Below are 27,850 nucleotides of genomic sequence, written 5' to 3'. Positions count from 1 at the left end.
TGGCAGGGGTGGAAGCTTTTCTTAAAATCTTTCTTTTAATAGAAAGCAAACAAATAAGAAACCAAACCTTAAGAAGCCTGCCCATAATAGGGGGCAAATGTGGTCCAATATGGCTAGGCAGGCTAGCCCTTTCTTTTATATGTTTGTTTGTTGTGGGGTTTTTGTTTGGTTGATTGGTTGTTTTTTGTTTTGGTGTGGTTTTTTGTTGTTTTGTTTTTCCTCTCACTTTTTAAGAACCTGGAAGTGGAATGTGGCTTTTAACCAGAAACCTGTGTTAGAAATATTTTTTTAAAAGCAACGTCATGTGCAGGAAGAACTTGCCATGGATTAATTTTTGGGAAAAATAAGTGACTGAGTGCAGCTTTTAAAAGCTCCACTTTGAAAGGAGTTGAAAGCAAAAGAGAAGAAGTGCCAAAGGGATAAAAAACAAAGTTTTAAGTTTTTGTTGCTACCTTCTGTTATATCTGACATTTTGTCCTATTTAATAGTTTGCCCCTTTCTGACTTGTCAGCATACATGTTCAATCATTACTTGTCAACAGTTTTATTCAACATGAGTATATATGCCTTAATTAGCTAAAATACGAGTCTTATAATTACAGGTGGAGGGTTTTTTTATTTGCTAACCTTTGTGCCCAGGGAAGATGACACAGCTTGCCAAGAAGGCTTAAAATCTGAAATCTAAGTTTACCAATCTGGTTATTTAGCTATGATTAGGGTATTTCGACTTAGTCCCAGTACCTTGTGACAGTTCTGATGTTTGCAGCACTAGCCAAAGATGCATTTAACTGTTTGGTTTTTTTTATATTGAAGGCATTTTCAAGAGGCCTTGCTTCTGTTTGCATGTGATTTCTTGAGAGAATCTTATCCTTGCAACTGGATTATTTTGCCTTGCTGCTGGTATGTTTTTACCTGGAGCAGTGTTCCTTATACAGTAGAAAAGAACTGACAGTCATGCTTGAGAGAAGGGACTCCTCAAGGTATTTTCTACCTTGATGTAATTTGCTCTGAATGATACAAATTCTATATAAAAGTTTAAATTCCAAAGTGCTTTAGTCTATTTAAAGCATTTAAGTGGTTTTATTCACAGTATTATGGTCAAGACTTCCATTAAAAATTATTCTGTGTTTTTGTGTGTGTGCGTGATTACAATTTAGAAATAAAATGATCCCTTGTTAGCGTGTAAAATAATCCTGGAAACATTATTTCCTCATGCACTTTAGATAGCAAGAATATATTTAATGGTTGTTAGAAATTGCTTAGTGTCTCTGTACTGCAATTTTAAGAATAACTGTCACTTTCTTCTAAAGGATTTAGGTGATTTTCCCTTTTTCAGAATGTAAGGGAAAAAGGTATTAAAAACCGTTGCTATTCTTGTGCTTAAGAAAGTGAACAGATCCTCAAAATATAAATTCATAGACCTCTGGCTAATCTGACAGCATGTAAGTCCCAAGATATGATTTGAAATCCTTGGCTGGAAGGCATCGTAGAGGAGAAAATCCTTATTATTGAGAACTTCAGCTGTTCATCCTCTGCTGTCTCTCATATTAAAAGAACTAGTCTAGCTCAGTGAACTTACTAGGTGAAGGTTCAATGCAAGCAAGGGAAGTACGTGCTTTTTTGTACATGGCAGAGGGCAACTCTGGAAGTTATTGCCGTGGTTTTCTCTGGCTGTCAGGAGTTTGCATGGATTTGAAAACTGGTTAGATACATTCATGGAAAGAAAGTTGAATAAAACAAAATGCAAGGTGCATGGTGGCCAACGTGCTCTTATGTTGATTCCTGGGGGGGTGTCAACATCTTCATCAGTGAACCAGTAACAGTTGATTTCCATGGCTCTGGATGGTACGAAGCTCTTTTGGATAGTGAGACGCTGTGCCAGTGGCAAAGATCTCCAAAAGTACCAGGGGAGTGAGCAAAAGGGTGACAGACAATGTTCAGTGTACAGCGAAGCCCATAGGGTAAATCACTCTAGTCAATGTCTCTGTGCTAGGCTGCGAAGTGGTGGTTACTGCTCAGGAGTGGTCACTGAAAGGTCTCTGAAATCACCAGCTTGATGTGCAGTGGCAGGTGTCAGAGCCAACAAGGTATTGCCCGTAATCAGAAATAGAATTGTAGAATTGTTTATGTGGGAAAAGACCTTTAAGATCATCGAGTCCAGCTCTTAACCTAGCACTGCCGAGTCCACCTCTAAACCATGTCCCTGAGAACCTCATCTGCACATCTTTTAAACACCTCCAGGGGTGGTGACTCAGCCATCCCAGGCAGCCTGTTCCAGTGCTTCACAACCCTTTCTGTAAAGAAATTTTTCCTAATATCCAATCTAAACCATCCCTGGTGCAACTTGAGGCCATTTCCTCTCCTCCCATCACTTGTTACTTGGGAGAACAGACCAACACCCTCCATGTTACAACCTCCTTTCAGGTAGTTGTAGAGAGCAAGAAGGTCTCCACTCAACCACATACTGGACATAATCAAGAAAGATAATGAGTACTAAGTAGTGGATGCCCTTTTTCCCCACTGATGTACCCACTTGTAGCAGATGTAGAGAAGTGCAGAGAGGCACAGCTGCATGCTGGAGGGGATGGGGCCGGCTGGCGAGAAGAGACTGAAAAGGCTGCCACTCTTTCTTTTGGAAAGAAGGAGGAGAGGACATACAAGGAAGGTTTACAGAGTCTGTGGAGAAACTGAAATATTTGCTAGCTCCCACAGCACTACAACAAGTCGCTTTTTAGTGTTTGGTGGATGGAGATATATATGCAACGCAATCACTGCAGAACCATGCTGTTAATTTTTGAGTGTTAGCTTGTGTGGGTATTTTTGTTATTAGTGTCAGTGCCCTGAAAGCTTTTCTGGTTGTGGTCATTCCTTGTTTCCTTCATCTCTAACACATTCGGCCGTTTGAAGGCAACCACGAGGCTGATGTGTCCCCTGCTGAAAATGAGTTGGACACCCCTGATGTATTTGCAAGTTAAGCCCCTGAGCAAGACAGGAATAGGTCACACCTTGCGAAAGGGAACAAGTCAGAGGAGCTGGTGGTTTCTTCCTCTTGGTCTGATATTCCTCTTTTGCTAGGACTTTGGTTCTTTTCCAAGAAATATTCCCTTTCCAGATCTCTGAATCCCACATGTTTTACAACACTTTGATCTGCTCTCTAATTAACAGCTCCTTCGTTTAATTTAGTTTTGTCTCCACACCAGCTTCCCAGGTCTTCCTTATGCTTATGCTGCGTATGCAGCAGGTGAGCAGTGATCATTTTTATTACCACAGAGTAGAAGAATACTCCAAAGATGAATGGAGTAGCTGACATTGTGATCATAAATCAAGTGCTTAATTGTTATTTGTAGGATATTTTGGAGTAATAACTTCATTAGAAAAGTAAAATGTAATTTTTAGTTTTGCTGCTTTCATTTTATTTACTCCTCTTTTTCTAGTGCACTAATCCAAGTTTTATGAAAATCAGTTCAAAGTGTCTTGGGAATCATTTACCATTTCCTAAGGCTCTGGTTTTGCCTCAGAGAAAACAAACATAGCTTTCAGATAAACATAAAAGCACCAGCTGTTTTTCCCCTGGAATTTTTAGTTACATAATACTTGCCTTTGGAGATAATTTTACAAGAAGAAATGAATAATATGTGGCAATACTTAAAAATAGGTTTACAATAATTCTATTACTGTAAATACAAAGACCAGACTTCATGCCTCAGTAAATGCTCCAGAGGTCTGATGTGTTAGGAAAGAGAAATCTAGGAAGCAGCCCAGCCTCCCAACACCAGCTTGGCCATCTTGGTGGCCAGTGCCTAGAACCCAATTTGGTTTTTGCCAGGACAGAGTTTTCTGGTCTCCTACTGTAGTAAAAGGTGTGATCTGATTTTTTACTTATCCCAGAGCATCTTTGCTGGAGCTTGATGGCTACTTCTCTGTGTAGTAGCTTCAGTGATGTTGGCGATGCCTGCATCCTCACATGCTTTTGGCTTAGGGGTGGGACATTTAAATAGTTAGGCCACTGACTGGGAATATCTTGTCTCTTCTTAGAGGAGCAGACATCATTGTAAGCTCCATTATAGGAATTTCAGGTGCTGAGATTGTGAGCTTGTGCTGACTGAAAACTGTGGGCTCTAAAAGAGTCCCTGTTTCTTTTGAGGTGTGTCTGTATCCTGCTTTCTAACTGGGACAAACTGTTGCCTCTTCCTGGCCAGAACAGCCTGCCCTCTGATATTATAGTTTATGGATAAATATGCAAACCAGATCCCTTATTATCTCTTAAAAAGCTAGAGTAGTAATGTTGAAGGAAACATTCAGCTTATCATCATCACCTTATGTTTCCTTCACTAGACCCTGACCCAGCTGAAATACATTAATGTACAGACCAATCTGGCTGCTCTAAGTGGACTGACTCCTTTGTTGTGCTCTTTCGAGTTTCACATGCCTGTGTAATGGAAAGGAAGAGTGTGCACTCATCACAGGAGAAGAGCACTGCGATATGAAATGGTGGTCTTGACTTCGCAGTACGTGGGAAAATAAGTGCTGAATTCAGACACCAGAAATGAAAAAGTTGAGCAATATTATGTGGAAGATTCCTTTTGGGTAGTGTATATCCTTTTATGTCTGCCCCTGTGAGTGATACGCAATTTCTGTGCTGCCACACTTCTCTGAGATGAAAGGATTTGTATAACTCACAGACACAATCTTTGCATTTAACAAAACTGGTTCCGGTATCTTCTGTGATTCATGTCTCTCACTTCAAATCACCTGTCTTTCCATCTCCACAAAAAGATGATCCCTTAATATCATTTTGGCAGTCAACCTGCCTGCTTTCCTGCCTTTTTCCTTCCTGCTTGCAATCCCACTAATTTGTTTTCTTCCAACACCAGCGTCTTCCTACTGTTTTTCCTTTGCTAAGAATCGCCCTTCCTTCTACTGTTAGGTTTTCTACTCTTTCTACCCCAAAGCATCTCTGTTAGCCAGTTGTTGATTCATGAGTTGTCTAAGGGTGATGCAAATGGAAATGAAAAGGAATTAACTTCTGATAGGGATGGATTTCCGTGTTCCAGCTTAATAAATTTAGATTTGCTTATTCCCTGGCTGCATTATAAACAGCTGTCTTTAGACATGGTCCTAAGTTGAGTATGTGAGGTCTCCTCAGGAATGAGGTCTTAAATTTATAGCTCTGACTTGTTGACAGTTTGTGATCGACAGAGTAATAACTATGTTTTGGTGCACCCCTTCCTCTGCTGTTTTAGCATCTCAGTCTTTATTCTGTGCAAGCCCTCATTAAGGTAAGAGTGCGGTACGAGCTCATGTCAGAAATTGGGCTGAAACGCCAGGAGGGCACCTGTGTGCTAGTGAAGGGGACAACCCGCTGAGCGGGCTCGTGAGCCATTCTGGCAGCACCTCTCTGAGGAGGTCCCGCTTCCCTTCCCTCATGGGGGCTGCAGACGGCAGGCTTGGTGCAGATCCCTCGGTTTTAGGTGGCGAAGTTGGGTGCCAAGTGGTTCATCCCCAGCTCTGCGGCTGCCCAGGAGGAGAGCGCTGCAGTAGAGACCGACGCCAGACCTTACCCTGGTGGCATCCCGGCGAGCTGTGGGAGCAGGGCTGCACAGGGGACCAGGGGCAGGAGGGCTGAGCTCATCAATGTTTATAAATATATAAAGGGTGAGTGTCATGAGGATGGAGGCAGGCTCTTCTCGGTGGCAGCCAATGGTAGGACAAGGGGCAATGGGTTCAAACTGAAACACAAGAGGTTCCACATAAATTGGAGAAGAAACTTCTCAGTGAGGGTGACAGAGCTCTGGAACAGGCTGCCCAGGGGGTTGTAGAGTCTCCTTCTCTGGAGACATTCAAATCCTGCCTGGACAAATTCCTGTGTAACCTCGTCTAGGTGTTCCTGCTCTGGTGTGGGGCTTGGACTAGATGATCTTTCGAGGTCCCTTCCAATCCCTGACATTCTGTGACTCTGTGAGCTCTTGCAGCAACATTTTTCTGGTATTTTCTCTCCAGCTTCCTGAGCGGTTGCAAAACACAGTCTTTCCAAAGCAAGCTGTCTCAGTGCTGTGCTTCATAACCACCAGGGGAAAATCATTAAAGGGGAAGAAAAGGTAGGATTATTGATTCAGCAGCATGGAGAGCAAAGCATAACTTCGCTTTTGCTCATAAAAGTACTGTGATTTTTCTCAATTGCAGAGTAACTTGGGCGCATCTTAAAGTTGGCAGAGATTTTTTTCTTAGGAAAACTTAACATCTCTGTTCTCTACGGGTATATTCACATAATGTTAGTATCATGTTAAAACAACCAGCAATTACAGCTGTATATTTTGCAAATTTTCATACCTAAAGATAGTAGAAATTCATTAAGACTGGTTTTTCAGTGTCCATTCTGATTCCCATGCACTACATCTGTATTTTAGAAATACAGCTTTTTATTTCAGTAAATGAAACTAACAATCCATGGCAAAGATTGTTGTTCAAATTCATTATATTTTAAAGTGAAGTATGATGTGCAGACAATTCTTTTTTTTTTTTTTTTTGCATAGTTCCCTGACGCTTCTATCCTTGTAATAAAGGGTATTATTTATCTGGTTTTAGGAGGCAGATTTTTGGAAACATTCTAAATAAAAAAAGGTAGGAGGAAGAGAAGGGGGTCTGTCTTCAGTATATATTAAAGAAAGTCCTTTGTGAAGCTGTTTTGTTATGTTTCAAGTAACAGTTTTGCTGGGATTGGTCTCAGCTGGGTTCTCACCTTTTGTCACGTAACTCAAAGGAAATTGATAAAATGAGCATAAAATCACAGATACAGTCCAAAAACTGCTGCAGGACCACGGGATACCTCTCTGCATATGGAGCTGATCAGTTCTGATGCACTGATCCTCCACTTATTTCTGTTATTGCACGGGCTTTATTCCCTCTAAGAATCTCAGCTTCTGCTCCCTTCTCCTGCAGCTGACAATGCTGCTCGCAGTGTGTCTGTATGAGAGGGTTACACCACTGTCTGAGACCCCAAACCGCTGCTCCTCTGGTGGAGATGCCTTCTTCTCTCCAGCAGCAGGTTACCTGGAGAGAACCCTCAGGTTCTGTACAGCTGCACCCAGAGCAAGCCAGCTCTAGGGAATTTGGATGAGGGCCTAGGAATTTGTCTGTGCAGACAAGCCCCCAACTAAAGCAAAAAACCCAAAGCATTGCTTATGATGGCAAAACCCAAAGTAACAACAAAAAAGCCAAACCAAGCCCTTATAACGCACCTAATTTTGCAAGTGGACTGTTTAATTGGGAGAGTTGTCACTGTCTGCTGTGGCAGTCTTTCTGGAATTGAGTGACACTACATTCAGTATTTTGATATAAGTAATTCTCAGTAAGAAAGATAACCCGTAATTTAATGATATTCAGTGTATTTATCCTAAAATGGGGTGAAAAAATGGCTGATTTTTGACTGATAATTATTTGTTGGTTTGACTGAATAATTCCTTGTAGGAATTATGCATAGCATATTCTTGCTACTCAGTGTTTTATAGTGACTGGAAAATTACGCTGATTTAGATTCCACTTCATTGCCAAAGCAGCATTATACTGTACTTTGGTACCACTTTAGCTTTCAATTTAGTTGAAGTCTTCAGGGATTTTTTCCATAAAATTTCTTGAAATCTTTCCTTCATTAGCATCTTGCATTTGGGATGTGTTTCAGTACACGTACTATCCTGTGCCTTACTACCTGGATTGCTGTACACTTCTCAGCGACCTAACTAACCTGCCTGATAGACACTACAGCCCACCAGCGCTGCTCTGTTTTGGCTAATTAAAATGTACTTTTAGTTCCAGTGTTTGCAGCAGGTCTCTGATGCGTTAAATTACTGGCCTGTAGCACATGCTTTTGGAAGTACGGAGTCTATTTAAATTTGCATAATAGTTTTTAGCGTAACTTGTTGAGGATCTTTCCACAAAGGCATTTCACATGGCTTGCTTAGGCTGAAGAGTAAGCTGATGCTTCCCAGTGCGAAGAAGGTAACTTAGCACTGAGCAGGTCTGTCATCAGGTCCCCAGTAACCCTACTGAGCCAGGCAGGGTCACTGGAATGAATAAACAGCTTAAGAAAGGAAGGATTAGCCCCGATCAGCTCAGCAGCAGAGCTTTTAAGCCCCCACGCTATGTGCTCTGGGGCAGGCAGCAGCTCACCCCACTGCAGCCCACACAATGTCCCACCACCATTGTCAGTCCATCTGCCCCCGCAGTGCCTGGCAATGCTTCTGCAGCTTTTGTGACCAAGGGGGAATTTAGAGATGCATCAGTTTGTTTTCTTAGATGTCACCGCCCTCTCTGGGCTTCAGAAATAGCTTCCAAGCGACTAGCTGATGCTTTTGCTGTGTAACCCCAATCCCACACAGCTGCTGGTCCTGCCCCACCATGAGCATCTCTGCAAGATGCTGCACTGTGGGTCACATTTAAGACCAAAAACACTCTCCTCTCTTCCAGGCCAGCTTTAGCCCAAGCTGGGTCACCGTCTGGCCTGGTCAGTGCAAGGGGGAGCAGAGAGCTGGGGGGGAATGTGGGGGAACACAAGCAGGCAGCTGTGTGTGTAACACAGGTGAAAACCAGGTTCCACAGGCAGGACTGGCAGTGAGTTGGGCTGCAGGGGAGCAGCACCAGCCCCTGAGTGTTTCTGTTGTCTGAGGCATCTGAGGTGAGTTTTCCTGATGCATTCAAGCCCGCTGTCTCTAATTTCCTAATCGTCTGGGTTGTGACTGAGCTACAAGAAAGCTGGGCACAAAATTGACACAGGCTTGCTGGATTCTAAGTGTTTATGTAATTTTTTGTAAGATACACACAGTGTTCAGCTCATGTCTAGTTGGTGCCGTTTCTGGGTGGAACACAATATCCCTTTACAAGTTGTAGGACTTTTGAAAATCATTTTAAGTAGTGTATTGAAGTCTTTCTATATTTTCTCTGATAAAGGAAGTTATTTGATGTAGTTTATTTTTATGGCACTTGAGCCTCCTATTTAATTGGGCCCCTTTATGCTCCAAGGCTTTCTGTTTGGCTGATGCGGTATTGGATTGTGTAGTGTTCAATGTTCCTTTGCTTCCTTTTGTTCGGTACACAAAAAGCAGATATCTGGAATTCTGCTTCTCTAAATATATATGAAAGTCCAAAAGGACAGCAGTGGCATCAGGATTATAGACTGTTTCCTTCCTGCAGACAATTTCTATCTGTGCAAAAGTAATTGTGCAGCTCTGGTTTTGGTAGCATTGGCATTGTCATTCCAGGGATGCTAATGCTACCAGAAAGTGCAAGGCAGTGGACAATCAGAGCTGGGAAGAAGCAGTGGTGGAAAGGATCAGTCCAGTGGCCACAGTGGCTTTGTTTGGTGTGCTGTGGGATTTTTAGACACTCCTCCGATTTCTAGGACTGGGGCTGAAATGCTACATGAATCAATAGTGCTGTCACACTGATAAATGAAGAAGTAAAGGAACAGAACTTAATCATAAATGGGGCTTGTGAGTCTCATAAGCGGAATATTAAAACCCAGCTCTATGAAAGATTGTAGTTTGTTTTATCTTCTGGATTAAAACGTGTGCACACTCAGAGGCATGCTTAGACTACAGCAAGTGCTGGAGCTTTGATACCTGCTTTGTCACAGCAATGCCGCTGAGGACAATGATCACCCCTTTTAGTTACAGGATAACTTCATTGAGCTTTCTTCTGTCTCTTCCCTCACAGCAGATGCTGCTATACCTGTCCTTCTAAATCAGGTGGCAAAAGATTGTTTTCAATTATTTTGCCCTTGGCAGATTTTCTTTCAATCAGCCAGTTCCCTGTGCATCTAACAAAACATGACCCTAACAGAGGGAGGGGTTTTATTATATTTAACTCTATCTAACATGAACAAAATGCTACTTTCAATAAACATAGCCCATTGCACACACTGCCTTTTGTTACTTCCCACAGCAGTGAGGTAAAAATTGCAAAATGGATGGAAGCCTTTATTTTTCTTCTCCCTGTCATATATATGCACATTTACTGGAAGTCTGTTAGGATGTTTGCCATGGTTCTCTGGCTGCCATATCTTAAGGCAGTGATAAAACACAGAAATAGTACATGGTTCTTCAGGGTCCCAAATTGCTCTTAAAATCAGGCCTACCTGAATCCTTCTTCTGTGATTGAAAACTCTCTTTTGGACTTGGTTCAGTAGCGTCCAAGGGTACTGAGGCGAGTAAAAGGTTGCACTGCATTGAGAGCAGGCAGCACAGTGACAGCAGCCAGGGTGATGAACTTATTTTTGTGACAGAATGAGAGTCCGCTGTACTCCCAGTCACAGACTGCTTTTGCCAGCTGCTTTTTGTGCTTTATGTTCCGAGCTGACGTTTCGCAGGAGATAGGTGTGTTACATATATATCTGCGTGAGAGGGAAACAAAATCAAGATAGGCAGATACAGACCCTTGAGGAGAGATTAGAGATTGGAAGGGCACAGAGTAGGTACCGATACCATCTCTGGAGGAAGTGATTAGATTTGAGAGGGATGAGGACGGTAATGCCTGCATCTCAATATCTTGGTGGTGCGGTGCTGCGTGGCAGAGCAGCCTTATTTTGTCTCGCTGTGCTGTGCTGGCATGTTTTGAAACCCATCTCAAATATCTCAGCAGGTGTGTCAGGGACTTTGTTCCAGGACCCTTTACCCATGGTTTGGTTGCCCTAGCTGTCAGGTGTAACTTCCAGCTGAGGTAGGGAAGAGTCCTTGGGTTTGTGCTGTGGCATCCCAGGTCAGCAGCAGACTGCTTGAGATGCAGGCAGGGAGTTTGTCTCTATCTCTTCTTTCAGCTCAGTGTTTCATTAGTCTCTCTGGCATCCACAATAGATCCTGGAAGAAGTCATGAAATGTCAGAAAGAAGATCTGAAAGATGGGAGGGAAGGCTTTGCTTTCCATGGCATGTTCCTGAAATTGCTGAACAACAGGAACACTCTTGCTTGTACATGGAAGACTGTCAAGTAGCATTGCTGAGAAGTGGAACTTTCCTGTAATGCAGAAACACTGCAGCAGTGTCATGAAAATGTCAGCTCAACTTTTTCATCAGTGGTCACAACAAAAAGATAAATGTCAGGAAGAAAGAGGGAAATGGGAAACAAAACAGGGAAGATGAGTGTGCTACTGTACGAGCCCATGGTGTTTCTACAACTTGAGCATGATGCACAGGTCTGGTCCTCACAGCCCTTAAAAAGAGGCAGAAGAACTTGGAGAGGTCTGAGGAGGTCAGCGGCGTTGGTGGGGGTGCAGAACTGGCCCCCTCGTGCTGCAGGTGAGGTGATGGGAGGGAAGGGAAGCATAATATAGGTCTATAAGCTTATGAATGGCATGGCAAAAGTGGGGTGGTTATTATTGCCTCTTCCAGTCTCAGGATTTGGGGGTACCAAGTTTAGGCAGCAGGTGGGAAGTGTCAGACAACAACATAAAACTGTTCTAGCCCCTGTGCAAGAGCTGTGGACCTTCTTGCCATCTAGTCTTGTATGAGAGTTCAGCAGGATCTTGGAGAGATTAATCATAAAGGAGTCTATTAACTCCATCCATTAACTTCATTGACTCAGCACACAGGAGCCATTCATGAATTATTTCATGCAGACAGTGCTGGAAGCTGGGTGTATGTTTTAAGAACCATGCTTGCTCTGTTCCCATACATTCCTCATGCACCTCCTTTTGGCTGCTGCTGCGAGTGAACCTCTGATCTCATCCAGCACTGCTGTTTCTTGTATAATGTCATGGTTCTCAAGACTTCCAGGGTGAAGTATAGGACCTGTCTTTTCATGTCGTAACAGTTGGAAGTCCATGACATTTGAAAGAAAAAAAATAGGGACTAAGCCAAATGTTGAGGTTATGTCATTTACAAAGTGCTCTAATATCACAGTGATGAATGCCATGTAACTGTCAGAGTAGATAGGTCTGCTATGAGGTATGTTGTGGGTGACCTGTTTGACTGCTGCAAGGAGCTATTAAAAGGGCAGCTATTAGGGAGTTCAGTATAAACCAGAGCCCAAAGCAGTCTTACATCAAAGTGTTATATTACAGAGGTTGCCACTGTAGTTCTAATTGGCAAAAATATGCTGTGACTTATTCTCCAGGCAAACACATGAATTTGCACTTGAACAGATTCCTTTGTTCGTAATTTGATTTAACACTTGATAAAAACAGTTGATTAAAACATGATTTACCAAATTGCTGTATCTTATATTTTTGAACTGATTGTAACGCATGCCCATGCAAAAGCAGGGACGGGCTGCAGAGGAAACAGGCATCACTCTGTAGAGTACAGCTGTGGTTTTGTGGAAGGAGAGAAGAAGCTTCAAAGAGCCTCTCGCGAGGTTGTCAAGGCTCAGGTGCCATTGCTTTTATCTATGAGTGGTTTGGGCGTTCTCTGCTGATAATTGGTATCAGCTGTTTTCTTCCGAAATAACAAAATTTGCATTTTAATTAGATTGTTGCATTTGTCAACATCAAAGCATAAAATATAAGTCATTGGAAGTTTTTCACAGGATCACTGTAAGGACTTTGAAAAAAATCACAAAACAAGCATTTATCCCAATAACATTTTTAAACTTTTTTTAGTATTACGCATTTAAGAGGTGAGAATCCTGTTGTAAATTCTCAATGAATTAACCACCAAATATGCCTTCTTAGGTCCTCAGATCCCTGTATAAATGTTGCTTTTGGAAGCTAGGATTCACTGTTTTGGATGCGGGGGAGCCGAGAGCTGCGTGCCAATCTGGTGCTCAGCATGAGAACTGGGGATTTGCACTGAACTAGCTGCTTCAAGACATCGCTGAGATGGCAGCAACTGTGCCTTAGCCCTAGGAAAGAAATCTCTGCTGATACCAGCATGGTGTGGCTTAAGCGGAGCCTGATAGTGCCAGGATATACTTTAGGAAAACAAATTATGCTGTGGTAGATTTCAAGCTGCGCTTGGAATTGGTACAATATGTCACATTGAATTTTCTGCCAGATTTAAGAGTCATATGGCAAGATCTTCATCTACTGTGAAGATGTGCGACACTGCTGACTTCCTCAGAGCTAAATAAGTGCGTACAGTTGGGGATGGGGCCCAGGAGGTTTATGCTGTAAATCAAACAAGTTCAAACAAGCCACTGCTGCACTGAGCAAGTACCGGGTGCTGAAGTCAGGCAGAGTAATGGTGTTACCAAGCAGGAGCTCAGAAAGCAGGCAGCCTGCTCTGTAGGCCAAAGAGAAGAGATTCACAGCTCCTGCAAGAGCAACACCTGGTTGTAAAGCCTACTACCACTCTGGAGCTGGAATAGCCCCTATTTACTTGGAGATGCTTTTCATGTGCTGGGTCAGGTAATTTTGCAAACTTTTTTTAAAACTCACAAAATGTCTCACCCTTTGTGATGCGAACTTGCAAATCATGCCAAATCAGCTGCCCAGCCTGAAGTGAAGCAGTAGTTTGAGCAAATGCCGTGCCTTCAGGGCAGCTTATCCGCTCTGAATGTGGAGGAAACAACTTGCTTCAGCTTCCCTCTGCTAAGGGAGAGTGAGAAAATGTCACTCTTGAGCCTAACTCCAGCTTTGTGTGCCCTCCTTGCCCCATTGTCTGCTCAAAGTCTTTAATTCCTCGGTTTCTCCACTATCCTTTTAGACAAATGGAGAATCGACTTGTTAGCTGGTTCATCAGCAGCGTCCATCCAGCTGGCAGGGGCTGGGCAAGGGCTGCTGGAGATGTAGGTGTATATCTGGTTTCTGTGACTGCTCCTCAGAGGGAAGGAAAGGGATGAGCATTACCTGCTTGGTAGGAAGAGAGCCACAGGACACCACAAGCCAGGACTAGCTCCTAACAGCTTCAAAATTGATTGAGGTTTGGGGCACAGTTCATTTTTTTTTTCCCCTAGAATAACTCTGAGGCTTTGGAGAAATGATAGAAGGAGAGCTGTGGAATTACTTTCCTGTATTTGGACACTATATTGTACTGACATTTATGTGCATGGTGTTGCAGTAATATAGTCAGTTCAGCCTTTTTGTTGGTGACCTTTTCTGTAACATTAACCACAATATTGTGCACACACAATATTGCAAAGAAAAAGATGAAGCAGAAATGCCAGTTGACTATTGGCAGCATAAGTACAATATAGAATTTGCATTTACAGTAATGATGAGTGCAAAGCAAGAACCAGAAAATAACCAATTTTCTACAGAAAAATTGCATAATAGTAAAAAAATTTCTAGCTTGCTCAATAACATACTTTGTTGCTCTTATTTATTTTGTAGGGTCCCTTTCTTGACTAGATGGTTATTCTGTAGATTTGCCAAAACAGTGACTTTACCCTATATTAAATAGATTAACAATTTAGGGCTCACTTGTATCTTTACATTTAATCAGTTTTGATGTAAGAGGGACTTGTCACACATGGCATTAAGGTGCTGCTAATTGTGAATGGAGGTATTTACATCCTAGTGAACTGTATTATGTGTGTTACACTGTTTTTACTTCATTCTCTGGTTGGTTTTTATAACCAAGTATAGCCTGTAACATTTACTTTCCCAGAATGAAATAAATCCTGCACAGGGGATTGACATCACTTTTGTTGCTCTTGTCCCTTTTACATAGTTTTTAAATTTCAAGTGGTTTTGTAGGTTTCATACAAATTCTTCAAGGGAAGTAGATTCTGCTTTTAATATTTTAACTCTTTATATCACATAGCTTTGTAAATCTTGGGTCTGTTACAGGTCAGCCTGCAAAACACTCATGTATCTTTACCTAATGTGTGAGTGAACCTATCTTGGGATGAAAAATTATTAGGTACAAGAACACTGTATTTAACGGAAATAGAATTATATAGATTAGAGTTGAAATATTTCGGAGTTCCCCTGAGGACAGCTTAGTTAATAACGCTGATTTATCTCAGTTGAAAGCTAGGACACCTGCCAGTGTGCAGTGGGACCCAGGAAGAGTGTCTTGTACCCCAAAGTCCTCCTTCCTGCATTGTCCAACCCGGCGGTACTTTGCATGGACAGATGGAGGAGGCTGAGAACACAAACATACCACAGTAACTTAAGTTAGTTACTAAAGTTAGTAAAGTACATAACTTTACATGAGATGCTATATTTTGCTATCCATTCTGCATCCAAAGACTTGGATGGGCCTGAGGCCATCCAAAACTAGGGAAGGTGCTACATGGTAGAGATCTTTAGCAACAGTCAGTCCTACAACAAAATATTCTTGAATATTCAGAGGTTTAATGGATATAATTTGGTGAAGCAAATTTCTGCAAGTCTTGCAGGTCCCTTCTTTCATCTTTATTGAGAAAGGGTCTTTGCTGTTGTCAATTTGACAACTGATTCTCAGACTGCAGTGTCAGTACACAAACATGCAACCTGATCCAGAGAGAAAGCTATTACAGTTGATTCGTGAACTATTTGGTTTGTCTTTTAAAATGTGCAGTGTACACCTACCCTTGGTTTATTGGAGGAAGCACTTATAAAACACAAATACATTGCCTTAGAAAAAGAAGCTGTACTGTTTGTCTTCAGTCTTACAGTAGAACCCTGGCAATGGAAGACTGAACCTCATCTGTGACTGACTTACTTGTGTGGCAAACAGTTTGGCAGTTGATAAACATTTTCCGCACCCATATTCTTTCAAGTGTTTCAGCTGTGTCAGATGAATACAATATATCTGACCCCTACTGCACACATCCTATGGGGGTAGACAGTGGTACCAATGTGCTGTGGAGTGGCCAGGCTTTAGTGCTGCTTTGCAAGCACATGTGGGTTTTCAAGGCAGCAATAGGCTTACTTTTTAACAGAACTGTAAGTAATCCAGCACTCGCAGCCTTCTGTGGCAAAGAGATGCAAGGATGTTACCTTTTGAAAGAACCAGATTTGTCTTGTGAGCATTGTGCTGATGGGTCCTTCTCCTGCCTTGTCCTTGGAAATGAAGCTATTTGGGTGTTCTATGAAAAGGGGTGTTTGTAGACTTGCTGGCTTACCTAAGATGGAATATTTCATTTTATACATGTAAAGTGTCTTCATATGGATGAGGCTGAAGCTGTTCCGTTCTACTGGAAAAGGCCTGGTTTTGCACGATATGAAAAATAAGCTAACCTGATACTTTGATTATTACACAAAATACAATGTTTCTAATGGAGAAAAACTAATAACAGTTACAATCAGCTTAGAGCTCTAGTAGCTTAGAGTTTCACTGTTGCATTATCAATAGCTGGCTTTTTCTCTAGCTTAAATCTGTATTAATCGGCGTCGTCAGTTTGTGCCCAGGTCTCTGTCATGGTTGCATGTTTTGCAGAAAGGATTTATATCGCCCTCCCCTGGGAGGGCAGCGTGGTCCGTACTGAAAACATCCAGGCACAATGGAGGGCAGGATCCTTCCTCTCTTTGCTGCTTTTCTGCCTCATGTGCAATGTTCACCTTTGTTTAATGTGGCCAGCATTACTCACTTGGCGTTAGGTTTTCTGTGCTGGAGACTAAAACCAATCTGTGCTGGATTACAGTGTGCTATGGGTATCACATAATAAACTCCTTTTTTTATTATTTTTTTTAGGCCCAAACTGCTTTGCAGAAACCCTTGTCATTCCAGCAGGCCGGGAGGTGAAAACTGATGAATGCACTATATGTCACTGTACTTACGAAGAAGGCACTTGGAGGATTGAACGGCAAGCTATGTGCACTAGACATGAATGCAAACAAATATAGGAAATACACAAATCTAAGTACTTTTTCGTGTTTTTTATAAAATATCTCACAACAGTGAGCATCCTAGATGACCCAGGGAAGTCTGAATGAGAAGATGCTGGTGAGGAGCAAAGAATAAAATATTGATATTTTGTTTTTCAAAGTAACATGCTACTGCAAGGCAAAGAAGTGCATATATTTAAAACGTTTGGACATAAGAATACCTGTCTTAATAAATGTGTTATTTTCACAGTGAGTACACTAAAATACACTCTATAAAATATTCTATGTATTTCTATAATGCCATTATAGAGCTTAAAATAAATGTTTTATATAGACAATACAGATTAAAGTACTGTTATCGTTGCCTGTCCTGTTGTGCACCATGACTAAAACATTACTTTTCTATTCTAGTTTCATCATCTGAGGGTTTTCTTGGAAGTTTTTTTGTTTGGTTTATGGGTTTTGTTGGCTTTTTGTTTTGTTTTGTTTTTTTCTTTAGTTTAGTGGGTCAGGAAAGAACCAGTGTATGACAAAACTTTAATGTTCTCACTTTTGAAAAAATGGAGTAGGATATATTTTCAGAGAACATGCACTCGTTTATGAATATTGCTGTAGTGTAGAAGTGGGTTGGCCTTTCTTAGTTCCAGTGATGCCTCTCTGTTGGTCCACCGCTAGGATAACTTGGAACAGTGGTTAATATGAAACTGGTCTCTCACAGCAGTTGTTATAAAAATTTAATGGGACAAAATCAGTTCCTAATATTCAGTTCAGTCAACACGTTGCAGCAGGACAAATTCCTCTGTGACATGAACAATATCACATCACCCAGTTGGTGGAAATGATGGTAAGTACCTACAAGGCATCATTAATGGCAATACATAATGAATGTGGAGAAGCACAGCCTAGAAGGACTAGAACAGCCAAACAGGCCTCCACTGATATGGCTCCTTGTTGCCAGTTCACGGGCAGGAGAGCTGGTTAATCGCTGTGCCATTCTCTGGGTCTTGCTCCTGTCACTTTACTGGTGCTGGTTCAACTTTTCGGTTCTTTCTGGTAGTCTGTGCAGGGTCTGTGACACAGTGTATTGAGAAGAAAGGTCAATCCATCAAAGGATTTCTAGCACAGAAGCTGACCTTGACTACAGCTGAGGCAAATCATGTCTGCTGCTTCAGCCGTCAACAGCCTTTGCTTAGATTCACATTGGTTTTAGTTTCGTTTATCACCAACTCCTACAATACATCTGCTCTGAATACCTGTTAATGCAAGGCTTAAGAAAACAAACATAGACTTGCCTTTAAGCTTTTGCTAGAGGGAAGACTCAATCAACATCTAAAACCAGAAGACTATTGCTTAAATTCCCACCTACCCTTTGCTACTTACTCTTGTGGTGTAACCTGGTTACCAGGTTTGCAAGCATACAAAGTATGGCTTTTTGGTACTTCTGAAGACCATGGGATTTTGCCAGTGACTTCAGTGGATCCCAGTTATCACCTCACACCTGTATTTTGAGCATGTGTCTGTCTGTCACTGGCCATTATTTTCCCCAGTGGTGGTACAGGAGAGGAAGAGCAGTGACAGAATCAGAAATCAAGGAACTGTCTCTCGCGTGAACAGTCCTGTGGCAAAGCCATGCATGGTATTGGTGTAGTCACAAGAAGAATAAGAGGAAGACAGATTGTTGGATTTGCATAGTTTCAAATCACACAAAAATTAAGTAAATAATAACTTTCCCTGAACTGGATTCACACATATGTAAATATTGTGCTGGAAATGCTCTTCTCCAGTAGCTGGAATTCCTAGCAGGGGCGCAGGAAATGTTATGAGTCTGCTGGTAGCAGTGGAAGGTGACACAGAGTACAGCTTATCTTTTTTTTCTTGGAAGAGGGGAAGAAGTGTTTCATGTCTCATTTGTACCCAGACCATAAGTACACTTCCAAATACAAATACTTCATTTTGCCATTTTATAAAAGGAGTACCTTATCCATTGTATACTACTCATTAACACAGTGAGACACTGCATGTTTGGAAGTAAAGAAGGTATGATTTGGCTAAAAATTGTATTCTTTTAAGTACACCTATCCATTTCATAAGATTCAGTAGTTGCCTGATAGACAGCTAGCTTTTAAATCAGTAGGACCCGTGCCTCATGGCTGTGTAGGCTTCTGCTTACTGAAAGCAAGTATCTGCACAGCTCTGGAGAAGTGCCATGAGTGCCTGTGGTCTTCCATGTGCGTTTCCTCAAGATGAGTGGAAATGCCCACATTGGAAGCAGCCGTGTGATGAAACAGTAGAGCAGGTGGACTTGCAGCTCAGTGTGGGACTACCCTTCCCAATGGGCTGCTGAGTGTCTCTTTAAGAGGCACACCTGCTTTCAGTGAAATTATGAGAGACTCCGAATTTGTGTCTTTCACTGTATGGCCATAATGTGTAAGTTTTTAGAAGTCTCACCTTGGACTACTCACCCTTTGCTTCTTCACTGGAGGTTCTTGTGAATCCTTATACTGTTTCCCAGGGCTTAAATTTCTATTCTTTTTGGAAGTTCTGTCTTCATCGAAATAGTGAGTGCAAAGTTAAGGGAGGGATAATTTAGCTTGTTTCTAGTGTAGTTTTTATAAGTATTTTCTATTGCACATTTTTCCAAAATATTTTTCCATCTCCCTGTCCTGGTACCAACATATTAATGTTGTCTTTACTGCAGTGATAGGCTGGTCATTTCCCATTTCATATGGAATATCCTGGGCAAATTCATCTTGACACCGAGCTTTGTGGGTGATTTCTTAAAGAGCTTCTATTTTGAGATACAGTATCTTTCTTTTTTGAGAAATAAACTTCAAGTCTTTTGAGAGCCTTTTGTTTGAGTTTGGTTTGTTTTTGTTGGAGGTTTTTTGTTGGTTTTGTTTTTTTAATGTAGTGAGGTAGAAGTCATAATGAGCTTTTCACCTTTATGCTGAGATCGCTGGCCACGTCCAGCTTTGGCCTGTAGTATGAGAGCTCTTTGGTTATCTCTGAGATGGGCAGATAGGCTGAGTGACTCTTCTTGGGCAGATCTCACCAGCTTCACTCAATGGTGGAACCACAGTTAGTACAGAGCGTGTTGTGGGTTAACCGCCCACCCTCAGTGGGACAGGGAAAAAGAATGGAAGAGTAAAAGCAAGAAAGAAGATGAAAATAGTTCAATCTGCAGAGTAGAAGAAAAAGTAAAAAAAAAATCAAACAAAAATATAAAACAAAGTGCTGCAATGGCAATCACACACCACCTCCCATGGGCCATTGGGCAGACAGCCAGTTCCCAATCAAAGATAGGTAACCTTGCCTAAACCTTGCTCCTCTCCATTTTAGTTCTGAGCAGGACATTACTTTGCATGGAATATCCCTCTTGTTAGTTTGGGTCACCAGCCTGGTTGTACCCCCTCCAAAGCTTTTGCGCACCCCCATTCACTGGGGGCGAGTGAGAAACAGAGAAGACCTTGATGGTGTGCACACGCTGTTCGGCAACACCCAAAATACTGGTGTGTTATCAGTATTGTTAGGTCACAAATACAGCACCAAGCCCCCTACTACAGAGAGTAGCTCTATCCCAGCCAGACCTGGTACACACTGATACCGTCAGCAATCCCAGCACATAGGCCAACACACCTAAAAGCCCAAGAAGCAAACTCCAATGGTTGATTGCACCAAGCAGCGTGTGGGCCTTCCGCAGTGGAGCTAGGGAGCTGCGATGTGCAGCCTGCTGCATAATGTCACTTCACAAAACAGAAACCTTCCTTTTGTTCGAGTGCAAAATGAAAATGTAGAAATTAAAAGATTAATAGTTAAAAATTAGCCATTATGTAATGTAATCAGAAACCTTTAAACAAATTTAATTACTAAGCAAAAAAAACCAGAACTGGTCTAGTGGCCACATGTACTTATCTAAATGTTATGATTTGGTCATGTAATACACCTGCTTCTATTTAACCCTCATCATTTCCAGTGAAACAAACTCGAGAATATTGGCTTCCCTACTGAAGCTGATTTTTGCTTCAGTGCAAACAGTATTACGTGTCCTGCACATGAGTTGTTCTTCAGCTTTCAGGTTGGTTGTGTCTGTAAAAGCTGTATTTCTGGACACACTGATAGCTCATGAGTAATTTTGTATTTTTGTATTTGAAAGTCTGTTGCTCATGAATATTCTTCTCAAATGTTCTTACGTCGCTGCATTGGCATGAATATGAGATTTCTGCTTCTACTTCCCTTGCTTCTGCTTATTTCCCAGTTGAAATCAACGCAAATTAATTCTTGGTTTGGCCTCATCCACTGTTGTCAGAATGCACGATCATTAACTTGGCTTCAAACCTGTGTCAGAAGGTACCTGAAGAGATTATATTCTAGATGGTTTCAGGTAATTATAAAATTGCACAGTTTGTGTGCAATAGGATTCTTTATACTACTTGTTTAAACCATAAAAATGAGTGTACTGGTATTCACTGAAAAGGGAAAAGGGGAAAAAGAGGGCAAATATGAGACAACGGAGCTGAGCATTATGATAGGAATGTTCCAGAAAAAAAAAAAGCAAAATAAAGATACAATGTCACACAGGAATTTCATAGGGAGATTTTAAAAGAATATTATAAGAAAAGTGAATGAGAAATGTATTTGGGCACCAACTGAAATACAGGAAATTCTAGTTGGAGATGAAAAAAAAAATCATACAGTAGAAGTGATTAAATACTGGAGGATGTTGCTCAAAGATGTCGTAGCATCTCCATCCTTGAGGATGGTCAAAACCCAACTGGTCACAGCCCTGAGCAGTTTGCGGTGGCCAAACCTGCATTCAGCAAGTTATTGGACTAGATGATCTCCAGACATGTAAAATGGAAAGCAGGTTTAAATGACATCGCATTAAAGTTTTAAGACAAATAAGAAAGAAAAAGAAATTATCAAAGGTTCCCTCACTTTGGAAAACAGTCTCTTCTGTTATTATATGGTGTAATATAAAGTATACTGACAGGATTGTAAAGCATTTTATGTTACTTTTTGATGGTAATTTTAATGTCTGAAGTATGATAGCTCCATAACACATAGGAGGCTTTGAATGGCACATATTATTTAAGAATCTAATGCAATCCAACTAAATGCTCCAGTTATTCTTCTTGTCAGGCAATGAATTTTCTTCAAAGCCTGTGTTACCATGGGTTTTCTGTCTGCAAAAATACACCTTATGCCCTGTATTCCTGGTGCATTAAAAACAAAGAACAAACTGGGGAGATGTCATTGAACTGAATATCACAGACTGGGTATCTAAAAAGTCAAATTTTCATCACTTTTTGATAAAAGAAAGTATCACTTCAGAAAGTTTAAAACTTGTTTAGTTTTGAGAAGACAGCCACTCCTCCCCAGAATCCTCTTTCCTCTTAAAAAATACTTATGCTCAACTACAGTGGAAATGTAAATTTACATTTGCCACGCAGTGTGGCAAATGTAAATTTTAGGTCTTTTGAAATGTCACATTAAACAACTCCCACAGCAAAGAAAAAAATAAACACAATCTATTATGTTTTTCCAATTGTCCATATGTAATATGTGCCTCATTCATTTTATACACTTACAAAACAAATACAGGAAAAGTCCCAACTTGTATGTCAATTATCAGTTATAAAGAAGCCAGAAGTCTCTATTGTTTACTTGTTGAGCCTATGTGGAAATACTGATATGAATATTAATTAATCAGTAAATAGGAAAACACTGATATAATTAGCATCACAAACACTGATGTTTAAAAACAGTCCACTCTCAATTTAACATAATTATTTGTCACATTGTTCATTTGGGGCTATCAGCTAATAGTGATGCTACTTCTATAACACTTAACAGTTTCCTGTTTTTAAAAAGATCATTGCTTTTAAGAAATATACAGCATTAATAAAACTATTGTTGAAAAGAGCCGGCAGACTATAGTAATGGAATAACGAATCAGTTTTGTTGAAGATGTGTAATCTATTAATCATAAATGTTGAGTTTCCCACTTACATCTGCCAGTAATCTTGTCAATTTAGTAGAATTCTAGAAGTTGGCCTGCTTCATGTTTCTTTGGCAAAAAGGGAAAAATATCACATAAAACAGTAAGCACTCCAGTTCCAGCAGGATACAGAGCACCACTGCAGATTTTGAACAAACTGCAGGACCATCTGCAAAAGCAGAGTGTGCTGAGTGTGTCCTGTGTGCGCAGATTTTACCTTACGGCAAAGAGGTGAATTTATGAAAAACGATGAAAACAGGAATGTGACTATCAGTTCACACACAATGTGGCAAAATAGCAAACACCTAGCAGATATAACGTGGGGAAATGAAAGTAAGTTTAACGTGTAATTATTTTGGAGAACAGATAAGCAAGGAAAACTTTTTTCCATGGTCTTATATGCAAGGAAATTTCTTTCTTCTGGCTCCAACCATACAAGATACAACCTAAAATATTTTAGCAGCGAGAGATGTATATCCAGCATGTATGCATTGACAAATGGGAATTCTTTTCTTGGTTAAACCAGTATAAACCAAGAGTAATTTTGAAACCCAGGTTAATACAATTAACTGAGATCAGGATTTCTTCCAAGGATTGAAATCACAGAATGACAGAGAACATTCACAGACACTCGTGTAAAGTGCTTTTGTTCATAGTAGGCAGAATTAGAGACAAACTTTTATAACCACGTACTTCTCTTTTTCCAGTAAGCCTTAAAGGATGTGCAAACCTTGTGAATTAAAGTGAATCTCAGCTACCAGGAGGACCAAACCCCATCATTTCTATACTCTCCTAAAATCCACAAATGTACGCATAGATGAGAAAGCCAATCTTCTAGTGTGTATAATACCCCAGTGAAAACTACATCAGCTTTATTATTCTCTTTCAAAGTATAGATGCAATTCTATAAATGTCTTTAATTGACAAAATGGTCTGCCAACCAGAGCTTTCTCTTTCTGTTGTGCAACAGGAAGGTAAATACATTAAAATGTAAAAAACGCTGCCTAATCTATGTTACTATGGCCTTCAAAAGCTGCATTCATTTCAGAGGGTAATTCTCAAATCAATTTGCTATCCATCCTGGAGGAAGTTCCACATGCTGATATTATTTTCTTATGGTGGTTATTTAACAAAAATAAAGTCTGTATTTTCAGAAAGACCATACTGCATACTATGCTCTCTCTTTAGCCATTGATAATTCAAACTAATGATAACTAATTTAGCGCTGTTGAGAGTGGGAAATCATGGACATAACAAATGGACCTGCAATGCTTCAGCCTCACGTAACGACCCTGTAGTCCATTCATTTCTAATTACAACATCAAAATAAAGAATAGGTAGCCTTCAGACATTCTATGGATTACAGTTAAATAGAGTTTAATTTCTTAACTGCTAAACATTTTTAACATGCTCTTTCCCAGCTATTTATTTTCAAATGGCATTTGATGAAAAGAGCTATTTTATACATTCTGATAGTTATGCTGTTTGTACTTGTGTTTGAACAATAAACAGTGTCACTCTGTAGAATCCTAATAATGCATGTTTTCAATTTTTTTGAATGCCTTACTTGCATATGTTTTATGAAAAAATTAATTTAGTTCATCCAAACTAGAAAAGCAAATCATCCAGTCTTACTAGTTACTTTCTGAGGTACTGTTTTCATTTTTTGTGTCCTTCACATGAAAATACAATATATTTGGAGCTTCAGGCTTTGTCACATAAACAGTTTATTAGTGGAATCCTATAGTATAGTATCTTAAGATAATGCATCATATTGACAAAGTGCTTCTTAGTGTAGCATGGTATTTCTTTTTATTCCTTTTTTCAGAGCACAGTTCCTGAAGATATACATATTCAAACCTGTGGTCCAAATCTGTGCTTGAAAAAACAAACACTTCCAAAACTCATTTTCCAGATAAAGAGCTAAAAATGGCCTCTACATCTAGCTCATTTTTATACATCAGCTAGATAGGAAGAACAGCTAAGGGGAAAAGAGTATAAACTCTGTAATATTATTAAAAATTTGTAATTTGAATGGGGTATGATGCATAAATACAAACCAAATAGGATTTTAAACAGTATTCTGTTACTGAATACCAACTTAAATAAGGCTGTTTATGAATGACAGTGACAAGGAATGCATTGAGTCAACTGCATAGTAATTCTCAACAGTCTTACAAAAGTCAAGATGAGTGTCATAAAAACTACCACAGTATGTTATGTTACCATTTGTTTTATTCACGTAAGAACAAGTGTGTTACGCTGAAGCTGGTATCTTAAAGGTGGAACAGATGACTGTCCCAAGTGGAATTTTACATTCTTTAGGAAGAAGTTACCAACTGGCCAGTACTGATATTACAATTCATCCTGAAAGAAAGTTATTAGGGTGTTTTCGCATTTGAGGCTACATTGCAATATTCATGACCTCTCAGTACTGGATGTATATAGCGTTGTTCACTATATTCCTCTTAACAAACAACTGAGTGGGCAGGTAAATGAAAACTACACTATAGACTCCTTACACCAGTCCATGCTGAGAGGAGCTGAGGTCTATCAGCAAAGGACTAAGTATGCAAAATACTTCTGCGTTTGTATTGATGTCATTTAAATAGTTGTCCCTATTGGTTATTAACCTAGCAGATATTCTAAAGACATTAGAAATGAAGTAGTCCAAAGTGGTATGACCTAAACCATTTTACCAAATGCTGATGAATCATTCTTTCATAAAAACAAGCGTATTCTATTGATGTAACCAAACTGTACACATTTTAATATTGTGATGCTGAAATACATAAGAGCTATTGCAAGAGTGCAAATCCCTCAGCCATTAGCACTTTGTTGCTCCATATATCAAACTGCTGTTACATGGAAGACAGTGCATTCCTTCACTGGGATTGTAGGATCCTGGGCTGCATACAACTACAGACAACAAAAAAAAACAAGGAAAAAAAGGTGGAATTTAAGTGTTAAAAATATTTACATGTGATTAAATTTGATTAAAATGCATCTTTATCTATTTGAAAAAAGATCAGATTTTTTTTCCAGTATTCTGCTAGTTGCTTATGTAAAAAAAAAAAATGTACATATATTCTAAATCATCTACTTATTACACCATATTTTTCTCTTAATCACTTTTCACTGCATCTATTTACAGGGGATATTTCCATCAATTACATTCTAATATGGCCTATATCCAATGATGTTTTAAATAAACTGCTATAGCTGCTTGTATAAGTAATACAAGACAAAATAAAGCTGAAATCTAAGCTCTTATTATTATTAGGTAGTGCAAAAATAATACATCAAACCAGAAATCAGTGTATGATGCAGAACAAGTGTTCTGAATGAAACATTTTTTCTTGCTGGATCATGTTATGCCATTTGTCATCTGCAGAATGATTTCATCACGAAAGACTAATTCAGCATTGTGCTCTTGGCAGAAAAATAAGCAGAATTTGAGCTATTTGGTTATGCCTACCCTTCCTGAATCATGCTTCAATATGGCAATGGTAGCTTTTCTTTAGGGTCGATCTTTAATTAACAGCATTAGTATTCGGTATGCAAAGGTAATTAAGACCTTTCTCCCTTTTGCAAAGTTGGTGCTTACCTGGTTATTGGGGTTTGCCTGGCTTAGTGACTTCGTCACTACTGCACAAACCTCAAGCAGGATTTTCAGTGTTTGGTTTGGTTTATCTTCATTTGTTGAGGCTGGCAGGATTCGCTTGATCCCCAGTGCCTGTTATTAGCTTGACCTGGCATTTTTGCCACTGCTATTGACTGAAGAGGGTTTTTAGAGGTCTTGTGAAATGTAAGAGAGAAGGAATCCTCTGCAGATGATGTCAAAACCTTGCCTTTTTTGTGCATTAGTACACGTGGCGGGTGCACTCGACCAACCCTCAGCCAAATCAGCAGCAGTTTGATCCAGGCTCCAGAGGAGGTAAAGGCCTGAGCTGCAGGTAGGCCAAGAACTCCTTCCAGGAGAGTCACAGGGAAGCAGAACGCACACTGAACACCAGTGGCTTGTGGGAGCAGGGAGTCTCGTGCAGACTTTTCCTACTCTATGCAATTTGACTACAAGTCAGTCGGTTCATTCTATAAATGCAACAGCTTGGATGAGCCCAATTTGAGCTCTCCCTGCTAAATAAGTGAGCTGTATGGCAATGGTTTTACTACTCACAGATCAGTGGATGAGCTCAGTTCAAGTTCAATGTTGATCATTTAGCTTAAGTAGATGCACACCAAATGTAATAGATTATTTAGAGATAAAAGGTTGTATGATTTTTAGTGTACTCTTTAATTCATGTTACTTGGTAGACTAAATTTGCTAAAATTTTAAGCTCTAAGGCGCTGCTCTTATTTACCAAAAGCAACTGCAGATTACACTAAACGGCTGCAAGATAAACTCTAGCTTGCGTTTTGCTGGGAAAAATTAGTCTGACTGGGAAAACAACAATCCAAGGCTAACGCAGAGATATCACAGACATCTGCAAAGCAGGGCTTGTTTTGCACTTCGCTGAGAAGAATGCATTTATCCAGACAAAATGGCACCTTCAAGGATATGGACCAAAATCAATGCCTACAACTGAACAAAACAAAGGCCCACGTGAAGTCAGGGAAAAAGGGCCCAATAGGGAGCAAAAGGACCTCGTGGTAAAATTTTGCTATTGTAAAGATAGAAAAGTCTGTAGTTTTCTATGCTCGGGCAGACCTCTGCGCAGGTACCCAGCTTGAGCCAGCCCTTCTGCTATGCTACTCCATTAAATTTTTTATTTTCTGAGAGTTTTGTTTCCTGAAAGTCTGTTTTGCATGAGGTTAAGGGCCTCACCTTAAAGTTTGCCACTGAAGCTTTAAAAATAGGCTCCAGAGCAAATGGTTATCAGGGAGAGAAGAATCCTGAATGTTTGCACCGTGATGGACATAAGCCTTGCCTGAGAGTTTGCCTCTGGAGCTCCAAGACACAGCCCCTAGAGCGAATGGTTATCAAGGGAGGGAAGACACCTGAAAGTTTGCTTCATGAACAGATACAGGCACCTGGAGAGAAAGTAAGGAGCGTTTGGCTTTGCATATTTCCCCCATGCAGTAAAGAACAGAGCAAACCTGCCACCAAATTCTTTAAGGTCGCGCTTCTCTTTAAGAAATCTAAACATTATTCTGCAGCAAGCAGAACCCTAAAA

The 27,850-nt window shown here is 40.4% G+C and overlaps 2 protein-coding genes across 3 annotated transcripts in view; one reads left to right on the top strand and one right to left on the bottom strand.

The window, feature by feature from the left end:
* Window positions 1-24,151, top strand: part of VWC2 (von Willebrand factor C domain containing 2) — a 64,764-nt gene extending 40,613 nt beyond the window's left edge. For both annotated transcript variants that reach the window (XM_065832054.2, XM_071804439.1), the window contains exon 4: window positions 16,545-24,151. In XM_065832054.2, the coding sequence (XP_065688126.1) occupies window positions 16,545-16,696 (152 nt within the window). In that variant the 3' untranslated portion in view covers window positions 16,697-24,151. The remainder of the gene's footprint in view (window positions 1-16,544) is intronic.
* Window positions 24,152-25,410: 1,259 nt separating this feature from the next.
* Window positions 25,411-27,850, bottom strand: part of ZPBP (zona pellucida binding protein) — a 29,968-nt gene continuing 27,528 nt past the window's right edge. The window contains exon 8 of the mRNA XM_065832569.2: window positions 25,411-25,595. Within this exon, the coding sequence (XP_065688641.1) occupies window positions 25,504-25,595 (92 nt within the window). The 3' untranslated portion in view covers window positions 25,411-25,503. The remainder of the gene's footprint in view (window positions 25,596-27,850) is intronic.

The sequence above is a fragment of the Patagioenas fasciata genome, chromosome 2 (genome assembly GCF_037038585.1).
Source record: "Patagioenas fasciata isolate bPatFas1 chromosome 2, bPatFas1.hap1, whole genome shotgun sequence".
Lineage (NCBI taxonomy): Eukaryota > Metazoa > Chordata > Aves > Columbiformes > Columbidae > Patagioenas > Patagioenas fasciata.
The sequence above is the reverse complement of the archived record's forward strand: the minus strand, read 5'-3'. Positions and strand labels throughout refer to the sequence as shown.